Source organism: Uranotaenia lowii, chromosome 2, assembly GCF_029784155.1.
Source record: "Uranotaenia lowii strain MFRU-FL chromosome 2, ASM2978415v1, whole genome shotgun sequence".
NCBI lineage: Eukaryota > Metazoa > Arthropoda > Insecta > Diptera > Culicidae > Uranotaenia > Uranotaenia lowii.
In genome coordinates this window covers 316,630,326-316,645,807 of record NC_073692.1, presented here as the reverse complement: position 1 = coordinate 316,645,807, position 15,482 = coordinate 316,630,326, and the positions used below count along the sequence as shown (strand labels likewise).

The window sequence follows — 15,482 nt, the reverse complement described above, 5'->3', positions numbered from 1 at the left end:
AGTTATAAAAATAACCCGGATACTCGGATAAAATTCTGAAATGTTAATCATAAAGCTTCTCTGTTCTCTCTTAGCACTGTGAGCTAGTTTTGGCGAAATTAGTTGCTATTTTCGTGCAGTAACCATTACTTGGGAAGTTAACCTAATAATAAACATTATTATTGTGCAAGACGTTTGTATGTAATGAAAATGAGGTGATGATTTCCTATATTCTACCTGTTCTGTACAGAATGCAATGACTGATATGTTTCGATAAAAAATTAAAATTGTGGTATTTTACCTCATATTCTTCTTAGTTTTTTCGTTTTGGCTTTCTTACAGAAAGGCATAGCGAACGGTCAGTTGGGGATATCATTAATTAAGGGTCCAAGACTCCACTTTATATATACCAATCGACTCAGCTCAACGAGTTACGATGATGTCCGTGAATTTGTATGTTCCATTGAAACGTTCTTACCACATTAACTCCTATTCTAGGTTTCACGATTTTGATGAATTTAGTATCAAAAAATTGGATTTTTTTTTCCATTAGGTCATATTTTAAAAACAAAAAATAACAAAATTGTTTAAAAATTTTTTATTTCATAGTAGATATCATGCTTATGTCGGCTCCAAAAAAGATAGCCATTTGTTCAGCAGCAGTAACCAGCAATCGCTAAATTAATTACGGAGGCGATCGAAAATTTGACAAAAAGTTCAACATACAGCAGAGAATCGATCCCACGCCATCTAGCATGAGAGTTTAGGAGGCTAACCCCTAGACTACTAGTGAGCGTCGAGAAAGATGGCTCTCAAACTTGAACAGTTTGAAATATTTTGATAGTAAATGAACTCCTTGAATATCAGTTCGCTTATCCTCCAAAAAACTTTCTGGCCATCTTTTTTTATATTGAGTTTAGTAATTTTTGCTTTCGATTTTCTTAAATCATAATCTTTTTTATAGATTAATCATATATGTATTATTCAGAAATAAGGTTATCCATCATTGTGTCATATGTTTCCAAACATAATTTACATTCTGTAAGAAAGCCTCCAAATCCACTGTTAAGTGTATTGAATCGGGTTTTTTTCGAATTCGGTTTACATTATTTTTGTCCCGATTTTGGATTGAAAATTTTGAAATTAATTACCAAGATTTTGATATTTTCAATCCGGAAAATGCGGGAAAACTCCTTCACTGCTTACCCTAGGGGGGCCCCTTAGCTTATATAAGAGAAAAAATATTGTAGATATTATTTCCCGGGGCCCCTTTAGTTGTTATATTTCAGATTTTTATTCCGATTTTCTAGTTTTCATTTCTTTTCATAGATTTGTAGAAATTGAAGTAGTATGATTAAAGTAATGTTAAAGCTATTTTTTCCCTCGGGTAGCCCCCCTGAGCCGAGGGGCCCGGGGCAAATGTTCTTATTGCCCCTACCCCCCACCCCCCTCCCCCTCCCCTCCTCCGGCCCTGCCTCTCACTCATCATTACGACTCGAAGTCTGAACTCTCCTCTAACGACTTGAGAACCGACATCTTCTCGCAATGGCTTGAGGTTCCCACCAAAACCTCTCCTCTTCGCGACTCGAGGCCTGATCTTTCCTCTCACGACTCGAGATCAGATCTCTCCTCGCATCGACTCGAGGTTTTTTTTTTTTAGTTGGTAACCACAGGTGGTAAATCCCGGTTTACGGATTGTATTCCAAGGCACGGCGAGCCACCGCGTCCCCCCAGTTTGCTACTCTGGGTCCATGGGAACAATGGGAAGACTCATGATATACTCCGTGTATACCCCCTACTCCCTAAACTCCACCTGGGGCCGCAGACCTGGTTCCCACCTCGAACTGTTTAGTAAACTATGCTTCAATAGTGGGAGGTCTATTCGCGCTAATGCGCTCCAAGGCAATACTCATTAACGAGACCACTTTCAGCAAAACCTCTCATCCTTACGACTCGACGCCTGAATTCTCCTCTAACGACTTGAGAACCGACGTCTCCTCGCAATGACTCGAGATTCCCACACAAACCTCTCATCTTCGCGACTTGAGGCCTGATCTCTCCTCTAACGACTTGAGATCCGACCCCTCCTCGCATCGACTCGATGTTTACCTCTCCTCTGCACCATTCAAGGCCCGATCTCTCATCTAACGACTTGAAATCTGACCTCTCCTCGTAATGACTCGAGGTGACCACTTGTACCCCTCCTCTTGTTGGTAAGGGGCCTGATCTCTCCTCTTACGACTCGGGACCCGACCTCTTATCATAAAGACTCGGGGTTGACCACACAAACCTGTCCGCCTGAAGGTTTGAGGCCTGACTTCTCCTCTAACGACTCGAAGCCCGACCTCTTATCTTCAGGATTCGAAGTTTGCCACCTTGCCCGTCGTGTGCCAGATCGAGAGCAGCTTATCCTAGACTCGCGCTTGTCATGGCACACGCGCGGGACTTAACGCAACGACTCGGATGATTCCCGACGAAGACGTCATCCTACTCCGACTCGAATGGCTCACCCGGCGTCGAGAGCCACTCTACCCGTGGGTATTCCCCGAACGTGGAATAACCCTTTCCCAACGATTTCCACTGCGAAGAAGGTCATGTCTTATCCCCGCAGCTTCTGTCGTTGAGAACCGCTCTACTCGGATACTCCCCGAAGGTGGAGCATCCTACGCACGAACGCGGCGCACCCAAGGCATCCGCTACGCAGAAGGTATTGTCTTATCTTTGTAACTTCAAACCGCGGGGTCGGACGCACTCTACTCGACAGCTCCCCGTCGATGGAGTCAGTCTACTCCGACCGTTGTCCGGTCTTCTGTATCCCCCTTGGCTGGCAACCCTAGGATTTTTGGCACGCGGATTTTCCTGCCCGTTGTATGCCAGATCGAGAGCAGACTTATCCTAGACTCGCGCCTGTCACGGCACACACTCGGGACTTGGAACGCTACGACTCGGATGTTTCCCGACGGTGACGACATCCTACACCGACTCGAGAGGCTCGCCCGGCAACGAGAGCCTCTCTACCCGTGGGTATCCCCCGACAGTGGTTAACCCTCTTCCCTCGAGATCCGCTACGAAGAAGGTAAAGTCTTATCCCCGCAGTTTCCCTGTTAGGAAGCGGCACTCGAGGTTGACGTACACACTACACATACCTCTCCTCTACACGACTCAAGGTCCGATCTCTCCTTTAGAGATTAGAGATCTGACCTATCCTCCTAATGACTCGAGGTTAACATTTATTTATACCCCTCCTCTTGTTGATTGAAGGCCTGATCTATCTTCTTATGACTCAAGGCCTGACCTCTGATTGTAAAGACTCGGAGTTGACCGAGTTTGTGTGACCCCTGAAGACTCTAGGCCTGACCTCTTAACTCCAGGATTCGAGGTTTGCCATCTTTCCCAATGATTTCCACTGCGAAGAAGGTAATGTCTTATCCCTGCAGCTTCGATCATTGCGAATCGCACTAGTCAGATACTCCCCGAAGGTGGGGCATCCTACGCATGAACGCGGCGTACCCACGGCATTCGCTACGCAGGAGATTTTTCTTTATCTTTGTAGCTTCAAACCATTGGGTCGGACGCACTCTATTCAACAGCCCTTAGTCGATGGGGTCAGTCTACTCCGACCGTTTTCCGGTCTTCTTTAATCCCTTTGGCTGGAAACCCTAGGATTTTCGGCCAGCGGCTTCTTCTGTCCGTCGTGTGCCAGATCGAGAGCAGCTTGTCCTGGACTCGCGCCTATCACGGCATACATTCGAGGCTTAGAACGCTAAGACTAGGATGTTTCCGACGGTTACGACATCCTAGAACCTCTCTACCCGTGGGTATCCGCTGACAGTGGTTTACCCGCTTCTTACGAGGTTCGCTACGAGGAAGGTATTGTCTTATCCCCGCTGTTCCTCGTAGGAAGTGGCAAATACGCTCCACGATAGTATTCTTTTTCCTCCCCCTCACGGCTCAAGGCCTCTCTTGTGTAACGATTCAAGATTTGACCTATCCTCGCAATGACTCAAGGTCCTATTTTCTGCTCGTCTAATGAGTCTCGCTTATCCTATAGGTCAAATTTTATTCCCTCAGTTTCAACCGTATTACTTCGACAGTGGAATACCTCTTGCATCACTCATTAGTTGGATACTCCCATGTATGATGGAACAATGATCATTCTTCTCTAGCAGAACCAAAATAGACATGACCTTCGCCAGCACGCAAGCTGTTCCGAAAATACAGTCCGATATCCGCTGATAACCCACAGTTTCATTATTACTAAGTCTGTGCAGGCTACACCGCTAGCCAGGACACACTTCCGTATCACAGGATTTATGAAGTCACGCTCATTGCCGCTACGGCTGAAGGTGGGCGTAGCCATTGTCAATCTCTTTAATCTCTTACAGGCGTACTCTAGGTGGCCTTTGAACCTGAGTCGGTGGGTCACACCCGGGTACTTGGGTGCGTGTTTGGTATCGGCAATAGTTAATGTTTGGGCTGATGAGCACCGTCTCTTGAAGCGTATCCACTGTTACGTTACAATTACAAGGATGTGCGTAGCTGTACTTCCTTCGGTCCTTCGCTAAATAGACAACGTCGTTCGCAGATTACAATACTTTGTATCCCACTGGGAGGTTTCTCGTCATTAGTTCGTTGTACCTTACGTCCCACAGAACAAGCCCGAATATCGATCCTTGTGGAACCATCTGAGTTGATGGGATCCTCTTTCGGGTGAACAACGACCCTATCGCTGTGTACAACCAATGCTGTTGAAAGCGTTCTCAAGAATAGGGTGACAACCGCATTCTTTTTTGTCAGCCTGGCGCTATTCACCATCTCAACAACCAAGCGGATGGCATCGACAGTGCTGCGAACTTTCCAGAAACCGAAATATTTGTCGGAGAGTCCGCTTTCATCTTCGATTCACCCTACCAGTTGTATCCCGTATACATATCGACCGATACCTCCGTGTACAGCCTACTGGAACACTTCAGAGGATCCCATAATCGCGGAAACGTTCAAAATGAGTGGCGTAACTCCTTTAAAGGACCAAACTCAGAATTGACCTGAAGACTTACAGGACACAGGCTCAAAACCAGAACAGCGTAAGTCCACATTTATTCGACGGTTAGCCCAGAAACGCAGTTGCCCAATACCTCATTTGAAAGACACCTTGATTATTTGGTTTTGATCCTCGGACTTAGCCTGCTATGTGGCCGCTGATAAAATTTAGCAAATCAGTGAGCCTATATTGCTCACTTGTGAGACTTTCGCTGTAATGATCTTTTTCTACTTGGGGGGAATTTATTTCCTGTTATCTTTTACAAAACTTGTTTATTCGATTCTGTTGACTTTGACAAGTTATGTAATATATTTTCCCGTTAATTCACAGCCAGGAGAAGATGATCTCCGGTATGTACATGGGCGAGCTGGCTCGCCTCGCTATCGTCAAGTTCACCAAGGCCGGATTGCTGTTCGGAGGCGTCGGTTCCGACATCCTCTTCAAGCGGGGCCAGTTCTTCACCAAGTACGTTTCGGAAATCGAGTCGGACAAACCGGGCACCTACACGTACTGCCGCGACGTGCTGGACGAGTTGGGTCTGGACCACGCCACCGATGAGGATTGTGCCAACGTGCGCTTTATCTGCGAATGCGTATCGAGCCGGGCCGCCCATCTGGTGTCCGCCGGAATTGCCGCCCTCATCAACAAGATGGACGAGAAGAGCGTAACCGTGAGTAGTCTTTTCTTAATTTTTTAAGATAGCTTCTGGTAATGTTTGCTTTTATATTTTTCTTCAAATAGGTCGGCGTTGACGGTTCGGTGTATCGCTTCCACCCGAAATTCCACGATCTGATGGTGCAGAAGATCAGACAGTTTGTGAAGCCGGATATCAGCTTCGACCTGATGCTGTCCGAGGATGGTTCCGGTCGTGGGGCAGCGCTTGTGGCAGCAGTAGCGTGTAGAGAATCGTCATAAATGCCAGCTAATGGGTTAAGAATTGAGACACACACACGAACACAAAAAAGAAAGCTAGAAACGTCCCCGCCCCTATTGTGTGGCCGGGCGTTAATCTTAAAAGGCCCCGCCCTCCCATCATCTACCACATAAACACAAACAAAAACACACACACACAACAAACTACTACACTAGTGATTTAGAAAATAATAATTAATTTAAAGCTAGAATCAAACAAAAAAAAACTACAAATTAAACCCACAACCACGTTTTGAATTGAAATTTGAGGAAATTATAAGAAGGAAAAACAAAACAATTGAAAATCAGCAGAATAAGAGTGGAAACAACTATTAAACAAATACATAACCGTAATAGAGAAAATTTTAAGCATGTGTAACAAGCAAGACAAAACAATTACTGGAACACGTTGCAGGAATGATGATTAGCAAATGTTTAACGCAAGCAAAGATATTGTTAATTATTTATTAAACAGTGGCATGAATCGAGAGCAGCGGACTTCAAATAGGAGGCAACAGAAAGAGGAAAAACATATTGTGAATGCAGAGCAAATTGTTTCTATTAACAATTGAGTTTAGCTGTACATTAACTAGTTTTATGTGGAAAGATTTTAATAATATACTATAATTATACCTTAAAACAAATTTGTGGCGCGAGCAAATCTACGGATTTCGTTTCGATTTTTTTTTTTTAGATAATTATTTGTTTCTATAGTTTACCCAGGGTAAATCAGGTCAAACCAACAACAACGATTCCTATTGTAAATAACGTTCTTTTTTCAGACTTTGAACATCTCGGCCAATTTATTTGACACGACAATTGAAAAAAACGAAAACAAACCCAAACTTTAACTATTATTAGCATGGTAATCTGTCGGAGACTACAGCTCCACTCTCCACTCCATCGAAACTTGTCCTCTATATTGATGATTTGGTTAAGTTTTATTTTTAATATAATTTATAATAATGTGGACAGCGAAGCTGCTAGGAAAAAAAAATGGCTAAACAAAACGTGTTTTTGAATACAGTGGGACAAAAGCAGATATTCGCAATGCATTATCTGGAAGCGAATGAAGCAAAGTTACAGTTCAAATGAAATAAAATCGGAAGAATAACTGGAAACAAAAAAAAATAATAAAGAATGTAAAACGCTTTTTCTGTGCAAAGTTAGTTTTGCTACCTGGCTAGCGGGGAAAAGTTGACTGTCGTCCAATAAACTAGGATGAATTCCTGGGGGAAACGAATCGTGGACAAGGAAGAATGCAAAGTAAAAATAAAGTATATCAGGAGAAAATAAAACGAAAAGCCAGAAATGAAGTGAAATAAAAATAAATAGAAAACCAATAGCGAAGTGTACAATATTAAATTAATAAACAAACAAACAAAAAAAAACAAGAACCGCGAGGGATAGTTACAATGAAAAAACTACTATGGAAATTGTAATTATCTCTATCTGGCAAGCAGAAAATATAAGAAAAAGAAACCCTATTATAATACTGTTGACAGTGAAAAAGAGGAAAATAAAGAAAATGCTATTGAGTTAGTAGATTACAGATTTGTCTTATTTAAAACCCATCTTATAGTTTAAACAGTCCGAAACGCTTTTTCTAAACTGTTCTTTCAGTTTTAATCTATACTTATAAATAAAAAGCAATTTCTGTATGTTTGTTTGTTTGTTTGTTTGTTTGTCCTCTATAGACTCAGCCGTCTTAAGAGCTAGAGGTCTGAAATTTGGCATGGATGCTCATTAGGGCCAGGAAGGATGAAAAATGTTTTCAGATTTTCGGATGACCCCTTCTGAAGGGGGTCGTCCATACAAGACAAATAATGTTTCCGCGATATTGACGTTATTTTTTGTCGGATTGTGTTGAAAATTTGCACATGAATGTTTAAAAAGATGGGCAATTGATTTCGTTTGTCAAGGTGTGTGTAAGGGGTCAGCCAAAGGGGTCGTCCATATTAACTGTTCGCTGTTTTTGCGATATTGACGTTATCATACATCGTATTCAGCTGAAAATTTGTACACGATAGTTTTGAGTGACGTGCAATCGATTTGAGGTATCAAATTCAGTGTAAGGGGCCGGCAAAAGGGGTCGTCCATATCAACTTTTCAATATCTTAGTGATATTGACGTTTTTATACATCGGGTTGGGATGAAAATTTGCGCATAGGAGTTATTACGGACAAACAATTGATTTCACTTATCCAAATTAAAAACAGGGGTCGGCCAAGGGGGTCGTCCATATTAACTATTCACTGTTAATGCGATGTTGTCGTTATTACACATCGGATCCAGATGAAAATTGGTACCCGCGAGTTTTGAGGGACGAGCAATGGATTTCAGGTATTACATTCAGCGTAAGGGGCAAGCAAAGGGGGTCGTCTATATTAACCTTTCAATATTTTTGCAATATCGTCGTTATTTGACATCGGATTGGGATGAAAATTTGCACAAGGTAGTTTTCGGGGACGGGCAATCGATTTCAGGTGTCAAATGTTTTGCCAGGGCTCAATGAAAGGGGTCGTTCATAATAATTAAATTGTCACTGTTTTTAGCAAAATTGACGTTATTATGCAATGGATTGCTTTGAAAATTTGCACACGGGAGTTTTGAGGAAAGAGCGAACAAATTCAGATATCCAAGATTGTATAAGAGGCCACCGAAAGGGGTTTAACTTTTTGGAAATAATAGTGTTGTTATACAACGATCGAGTCAAAATTCATACACGAGGGTTTTTTGGATTTCAAATTTAGTAGCAGACGACAGAAAACGTAATCGACCAATATTTTTGCAATTATTACTAAACAATGAATTCGGAAGTGCATCTGGAAAATTTTCGGCAATTGACTTTCATACAAACTGTTCATGACATATTCCAAGTCACGGAATACGAAACGGAGTTCGTATGGGATCAGCTAGTTGAATATAAAAAGGCCTACTATATATTTTTCTGATCATTGGCTTTTTTGAAGGTAATTCAACCATGCAACTATTTGAAGGACCTATCTACATATGTTGTTCCTTCATTGAGGTTCAATCGGCCTGCCCACGAGAGTGCCCCGTATCCGGACAGACCGAGAAGGGAAGTCCTCCTTGGAAGTTAAGATTCCGCAGAACCCGAGGACGATGATGATGGTATTTTAGAGTTAAGCACGAGACCACAAAGGATCTGCGAGCCGAGCCGTGAGGAAGCCAACCGGTATTTCCGGGCGAATTGCTTGGAGTTACACGAACATCTCTTTTTTTTCCTCCTTTGTTAATTGACAGCAGCTAGCAGTAAAAATGTAGCCTACTGTGGTGGCTTTCTTGTTGTGAGACTGGACAAGGAACATGAATTTTCTAGAGCTCAACATACGAAACTACAAAATCAAAACAAAAATCAAACGATTTGAAACCAACCGGTTACAAATTAGAAATACAAAAAAAACGACTAATTTACAAGAAAATAGAAACTTTATTCCTGTAATCGCAGCTTGTGCTGGGTCAAAAACGCAATATCAAACATAGCTTCCTGGTGCAGCAGCTCATGAACTTCGTACTTCAACGATTCATCATAGGCATACTGGATGCTGGTATCGTACAGCATCATTTTACAGTTGGCCAGCGCCAAGATACAGTTTCTAAGCCGCGATATCACTTCCCGATCTTGTACCGAAATGGTTTCTTCCAGGTTTTGTGTGAAGCCTCCACCCTCTGAAAGAAAAACAAAAATGAGAATACCCTTAATTTAAGACATTTAAATACAGGCAACCTTCGCCTTCCGTATTCACGATCGGAGCGATCCAGATGAATCCGTTATTTCCCAAGATCACCGAAGCTCCACAGGCCAGGTTGTGGAAGTGTGTCTTGCGTCGCTTGATCAACGATGGGAACACCGTAACCAAAATGCCTTGACCAAGTTTGCCGTACTTCAAGCTTCTCGTGTGCAATGAAAGGACTCCATCCGAGTGGACATTTTGCACCTCGGCCGATATCAGATCACCTTCCTGCAGGTACTTTCGCATCTGCTGTTCATCTTCGACGCCCCGACGCCGCAGTTCGCCACCCGGTAGGTTAACCGAGGAAAGCAATAGAACCGAATCCAGTCGGGAGTTGGTGTCGACCTTCCAGCGTTTCTGTTGCACGTCAGTGACCCGGGCCACAATGACGTCACCGATTTCACCGACGTAGCGCCCCTTGAGGGCTTTCACCGTGATCAGTTTGTTCACCTGGACCATCACACCCGCCAGAGATGATTTGATGTCTTCGTCTTCCATGTAGGTGCCATGGCCGCTGGAATGTTTGATATTTTATTATTTCTATTTTTTTAATGTCTTCGATTCGAACACCGTAGAGACTAATTAGGGGAAAACTGTACAAGACGCACCAGCGGGGTAAGATGGCCCTTGCCATTATTTTTCAAGAATACGCTAACTTATGGCTAGGAATGATGTTTTTCTTCATTTTTGTTGCGGCAACCAAGCTTCTATATCATTTTTTAGGTGAAAATTCCATTTAAACGACTTAAATTCTTAGAAACAGAAGGATTAATCGAATCTGCGTGAAGCTTGTAATTTTTCATGATTAACATTTAAGTTTTCATGGCAAGCCAGACTGCGCAGGCTGATGAAATTTCAGCTTTTTTTTTCAATCGTATGCCCTTTTCGGATGACTATAAATATTTTTGTATATTTCATTTAATTTTTACAAATTACTAAAAACAATCATTAAAATTGGGGCAAAATGCGACCCGGACCACGTGTTTTACGCTCAAATTTAGAAAGCTGTTAACTTTCGGGAAAACCGAATATCAAAACGAAATGTCATTCTTTTTATTTGCTGACTTCCAAATTACGATAAGAATGCATAATTATATCAAATTTCGTAATTTTTCAAGTTTAAAAGGTGCACCAATATTTGATTCGAAAAAAATCATCTGCCGCTACATTTGCCGCGATATCAGCCAAGAAACTAAATTTCGTTGCCTACTTAAAGGCGTTTTAATTATGATGATATCAAAAAGTGTACTTCTGAATAATGCAAGTATTATCGATAAATTGTAAAGAATGCGACTAATTATCGGATATTCCACAAAGATCATCATCTGTCGATTTATATAAAAACGGTTACCTAAAGCACAGAGAACAGACGTACAAGCTCGAACAAAAATTCTTCAAAAAAGTGTGTAAAATTTCAAATGCAGACATCCAAAAAATATGTTGAAAATTGACTTTAAACAGTGGCACCTATTGCGCCGTTCAAAAGTTACAAATCAAATGTTCAAGTGTACAGTTTTCGAAAAGGCGTAACCGTATAAATGAACTCATAATTAAACTAATGCCGCTGGAAATTTTACACAAGTTTCGTGGGCTAGCTTGTACGTCTGTTCTCTGTGCCTAAAGCTACTCCCGCAAGAGGATCGGGAATATGTTGTTTTATTTGGGATTTTAAGCCTCTTGGGTTTATTAAACCCATAATTGTTGTTAATAACTTCATTTAATTCACAAGCAGTAATTAATTACATCATTTTGAAAGTATACTCACCGCATGAAACCTTGCTGGGACGTTATCACTTCGCCGGGCGTAAAAAGCCGAGGATTACTATCTCCGGATAGCAGCGACAGGTTAACCCGGTCTGAGGCCAAACGTATCATCACATTCGATGCCATTGTTCGAGCTATTTATAACATTAAACTTACTTCAATTTAAAAAAAACGTTCTGCGAAACGAAACGAAACGAAACCGCGCTGCAAACCGCACTTTCTCGACTGTTTGGTAAACAACACTGATGGAAACGAGAAACTATTTGTGGGTTCGAAGAAAGGCACTTGAAAGCAATGAGTTGAATGGATTTCTTCTTACGGATAGTAGCGCTCCAAGTGGGGGAGTCTACAAGCTTACTCAACAAGTGACGCCTAGCGTCTATTTCCGGAACTAATGTTCAAAACATTGCGCGAATTATAACGTAAAAAGTCGGTTTTTTCTGTAAAAAGTAGTGAACTTTTACTGAAATACTTAATATTTTCAACAAGTGCTAATAAAACTGTGTTTCAAAAGCAAGCAATGGCCACAGACCTTGAGGACCTAGACGGGGACATTCGTACACTCATAAACGAGTCGATGGATTTAGCGGACGAGCTGATAACCGTAACGGTTCACGAAGAGCTTAGCAAAACGAAGCTCTACGTACTAAAAGAGTTGGAGAACGAAATCGAAAATTATGGTCGCCAGATCGGCCAGTACACCGTCAGGCTTCAACGGTTGGAAATGCTCGAAATGGGCATGCTTCACAGGTTGAACGCCTGCAGTAGCCTTTCGAAGGAGTTCGACCAGCTAACCGAGTCGTTCCAGGCCAAGGTTGCACTACTAAAAGACCTGCTAGATCGAAGCATAACCTTCGAGTGTTCGAAGTTGGTAGGGAAAGATGTTTTCCAGAAGCTGTACGCTTTCCAAGACCAGTTTGGCGCGCTCGAGGATCAACTGCAGCTAACGGTCGGGCTAATCGATAGAGAATCAAATCAGGCCGTGGTACACACCCTGAGCCATCTCAAACGGAAAACGTCCAAGGTTCTGCAGGATATGGAATGTTTGCTAGGGCTGAATAGCATGCACAAGCAAACGGTCATAGGGTTTTCGAATAAAATTTATTATGAGGAACAGCAGGAAGAGAAGAACTAGGATTAGGGATCTTATTGAAATTGAAAATTGTAAATGGAAATCAACTTTTTTTATGATTTATGAACAAACATTAACGGTTTTATTAAATATGGGAAACAATAAAAATAATTTAAATAAAAATACAAAATACGTTTCGAAGAAATCTCTGAATAAAAGATAGTCACATTTGTAAGAAACTTGTTTAATACGAATCTAGTCACAAAAGACCTAAACAGAGCGGTTGAAAAGAAAAACCTAAAAGTAACAATCTTCTCTAAGATGCCTTATGCGATTCGAAAACGGAATTGTTGAAAAAAAAAATAGAAATTCAAAGCGTTGGATTCTGAAAAACATGTTACAGTTTTCTTTGATTTAAATATTTACACCATTTCAGACTAAGGAAAATTAAAATGTCGGGTAAACAAAATTATAAAAGCATATTTTCAATGCTTGACAGTTTCATGTTTCAAAAATGTAATGCCTCCTGCCTTTTTTTATTCAAACTTCCGCTACAAAATGTCTTTAATGTAATTTGGCTTAGGAAGAATGTGCACAAAACCACCCATTCCAAATAATAGCTTCGCCCGTGTTTTTTTCTATTGTTTAACATACATAAGTCCGATACACTTTTCCGTAAACATTAAATAGTACAGTGTTGTTTTCATCATATGATTATAGTTTTCCTATTAGCTTAGTAGTTCACACCTCCATCATCATTGATTTCGTTTCCGGCTATTGTATTGTTTCACCGCTATCGGTATTAAATAACCCAAAAGTATAGAATAAACACTATGATGACGATTCCGGCCACGGCACCCTTAACGTACAGCGACTTCCGGTTCAGGTAGGTGGCGTCCTTCTTGTATTTCTGCGATAGCATCGATAGGTTCTGCGTTTTAGTGTCCAGCTCCGAAAGTACGGTGCCTCGCTGCAGAACGTCGTCGATATTTTGAACCTGATGTGAATGAGGAAATACGAAATGATTTTTAAAATTCGCCGAAAATTTGTCAATGCTTTAAAAAAGCAGAAAAATGATTGTCGATTCATCTAGGGAAAAACTTATTCGATAATCTACTTCAATTAAACATGCTGGTGGAAAACCAATAGGCGCGTTATCTAAAATTAATGCAATTTTTACACACGTACCATTATTCGTTGTACGTCCTGCAGCTGGGTATTGATCGTGTTAATGTTCCGCCGCCGATCCGTCAGTGACTTTTTTGCCTTCTGGATGTAGATGTCGAATTCGATAAATGCATACGGCCTGGTGGCGGAATTAACCTTCCTGCCATAATTGTTATGAAACTCCTGGGCTATGTCCTCCAGGTAGTTGAAGGCAATACGCTTCGAGAACATTTTATCGCACAGCACCAGATAGCAGACCTCACTCTCGATCAGGTAACTAAAACATTGTTAATTTAGTTTAAAAAAATATTTTTTTAGACAAAAATACCGCTTAAGGAATGACATTATTAAACAATGAAGATAAATTCAATATAAATCCTAAAAAATTTGAAATAATTGTGCAATGTTTCGTACGAGAAACAAAATTATTTTAAAAGATTTTCATGAGAATCTTTTGCGTTCTGCTACTGCTACTGAGTAAAATACGGGCAATCCAGTAAGCATACTCACTGAAACAGATTGGGTCCCGTTTCGATACTACAGCGAGTTGGTGAATTGGGCCCCAGCTTTCGGAACAGCATCTTGGCCTGATTCTGGTATTCCAAAACACTCTTCCCAGACTAAAAAAAGAAACATTAATAAGTATTAATCCACACATTAATTTAACAACAAATACCTGTTCATCTTCCTGCATGGTCGCAACTAGTGGAAGTCCGTCCACGACCCGGGCAATCATCGTCATCATTGCCATTTTGAGTTGTTAAGCGATAGAGGTATTTCTTCGATTAAGTTCCGATGCAAAACACTACTTGATTTCTGAGGCCAAGATTCAACAATTAACGACGTTTCACTTTTCGGTTAACATACGCATAAGACAGTCACATATCGGAAGCGAGCAGGCAAGCGTTTCGAATGGTTCCTATTCCGGATTAAAACGGCGGAAATCGAGCTGACGATGACGATTGGGATTTGCACGGAAAATTACACACAAAAATCTCCAACACGTCACCTCAAATGAACTCGATCGGACTTTTTTTCGATTCACGCAGAACGTCAAAACCGTCAAAACAATCGAAATTCGTTCACGCGAAAGATGAATACGCGGCAAATGCATTCATCCCATTCATTAAGCTCATGCATGAATTTAGAATGGTTTGTTCAGGGAGGTATTGATTGGGATTGTGATCATTTCAGCTGATAATAATTAATAATTATTATTCAACAAAAAATCCGCATAAATGATAAATTGAATGAATCGAGTTGGTAGAAATGAACAATTCGAAATACAAATACATAAAAGTAATTTGAATCGAAAAAATATATAAACCGAAAACAAAAAAGGAATATAAACTCGAAAATTCTCATAACTACTGAAAAATGTTATTTATATTTTCCTGGTAATTGTGTGGGCCAACATCAAGCACTCCTGACGCAGTGTGGCACGACCCTAATATAACATGACACTTGACGTTTCGTCACTCATCGTGAGTGCCCACGCTATGTGCATGTCACCGACAGTCAACCAGCCCCCTTCGATTCCCGACCTTCTAGCAGGTAAGACGCAACCCACGCCGGAGCGATCTCTTTCCCGTGCCGGAAGCGGACAACACAGTAATCTACACGAACAATGTAATATTGTAAATAAATGCACTTTTCTTTATTTTCTTGAACAAAATGTAGTTATTAATGAATAAGGATCTGATGAGTTGCTCAGAAATTTAAATCGTTTGTTGCTCGTTTCGAGTCAACAATTGTTTTTAGTTAAATGCGGTCATCTATTCATTCAAAA

General features: G+C 41.1%; 3 protein-coding genes across 6 annotated transcripts in view; 1 reads left to right on the top strand and 2 right to left on the bottom strand.

The window, feature by feature from the left end:
• LOC129748889 (hexokinase type 2) overlaps positions 1-7,482 on the top strand; it is a 127,545-nt gene extending 120,063 nt beyond the window's left edge. For all 4 annotated transcript variants that reach the window (XM_055743674.1, XM_055743672.1, XM_055743671.1 and 1 more), the window contains exons 7-8: positions 5,351-5,690; positions 5,762-7,482. In XM_055743674.1, the coding sequence (XP_055599649.1) occupies positions 5,351-5,690; positions 5,762-5,935 (514 nt within the window). In that variant the 3' untranslated portion in view covers positions 5,936-7,482. The remainder of the gene's footprint in view (positions 1-5,350; positions 5,691-5,761) is intronic.
• Positions 7,483-9,376: 1,894 nt separating this feature from the next.
• On the bottom strand, positions 9,377-11,680 carry LOC129747683 (exosome complex component RRP4). The gene is made up of 3 exons (XM_055741996.1): positions 11,456-11,680; positions 9,684-10,204; positions 9,377-9,625 (listed from the first exon to the last, which is right to left on the bottom strand). Exons 1-3 carry the CDS (start codon positions 11,578-11,580, stop codon positions 9,387-9,389), a joined length of 885 nt encoding a protein of 294 aa, XP_055597971.1. The 5' UTR covers positions 11,581-11,680; the 3' UTR covers positions 9,377-9,386.
• A 1,074-nt stretch (positions 11,681-12,754) lies between these two features.
• Positions 12,755-14,712, bottom strand: LOC129745942 (vesicle-trafficking protein SEC22b-like). Its single transcript, XM_055739341.1, has 4 exons — positions 14,370-14,712; positions 14,204-14,313; positions 13,715-13,970; positions 12,755-13,523 (listed from the first exon to the last, which is right to left on the bottom strand). The coding sequence occupies exons 1-4, from the start codon at positions 14,442-14,444 to the stop codon at positions 13,329-13,331; spliced, it is 636 nt and encodes a 211-aa protein (XP_055595316.1). The 5' UTR covers positions 14,445-14,712; the 3' UTR covers positions 12,755-13,328.
• Between the last annotated feature and the right edge of the window lie 770 nt (positions 14,713-15,482).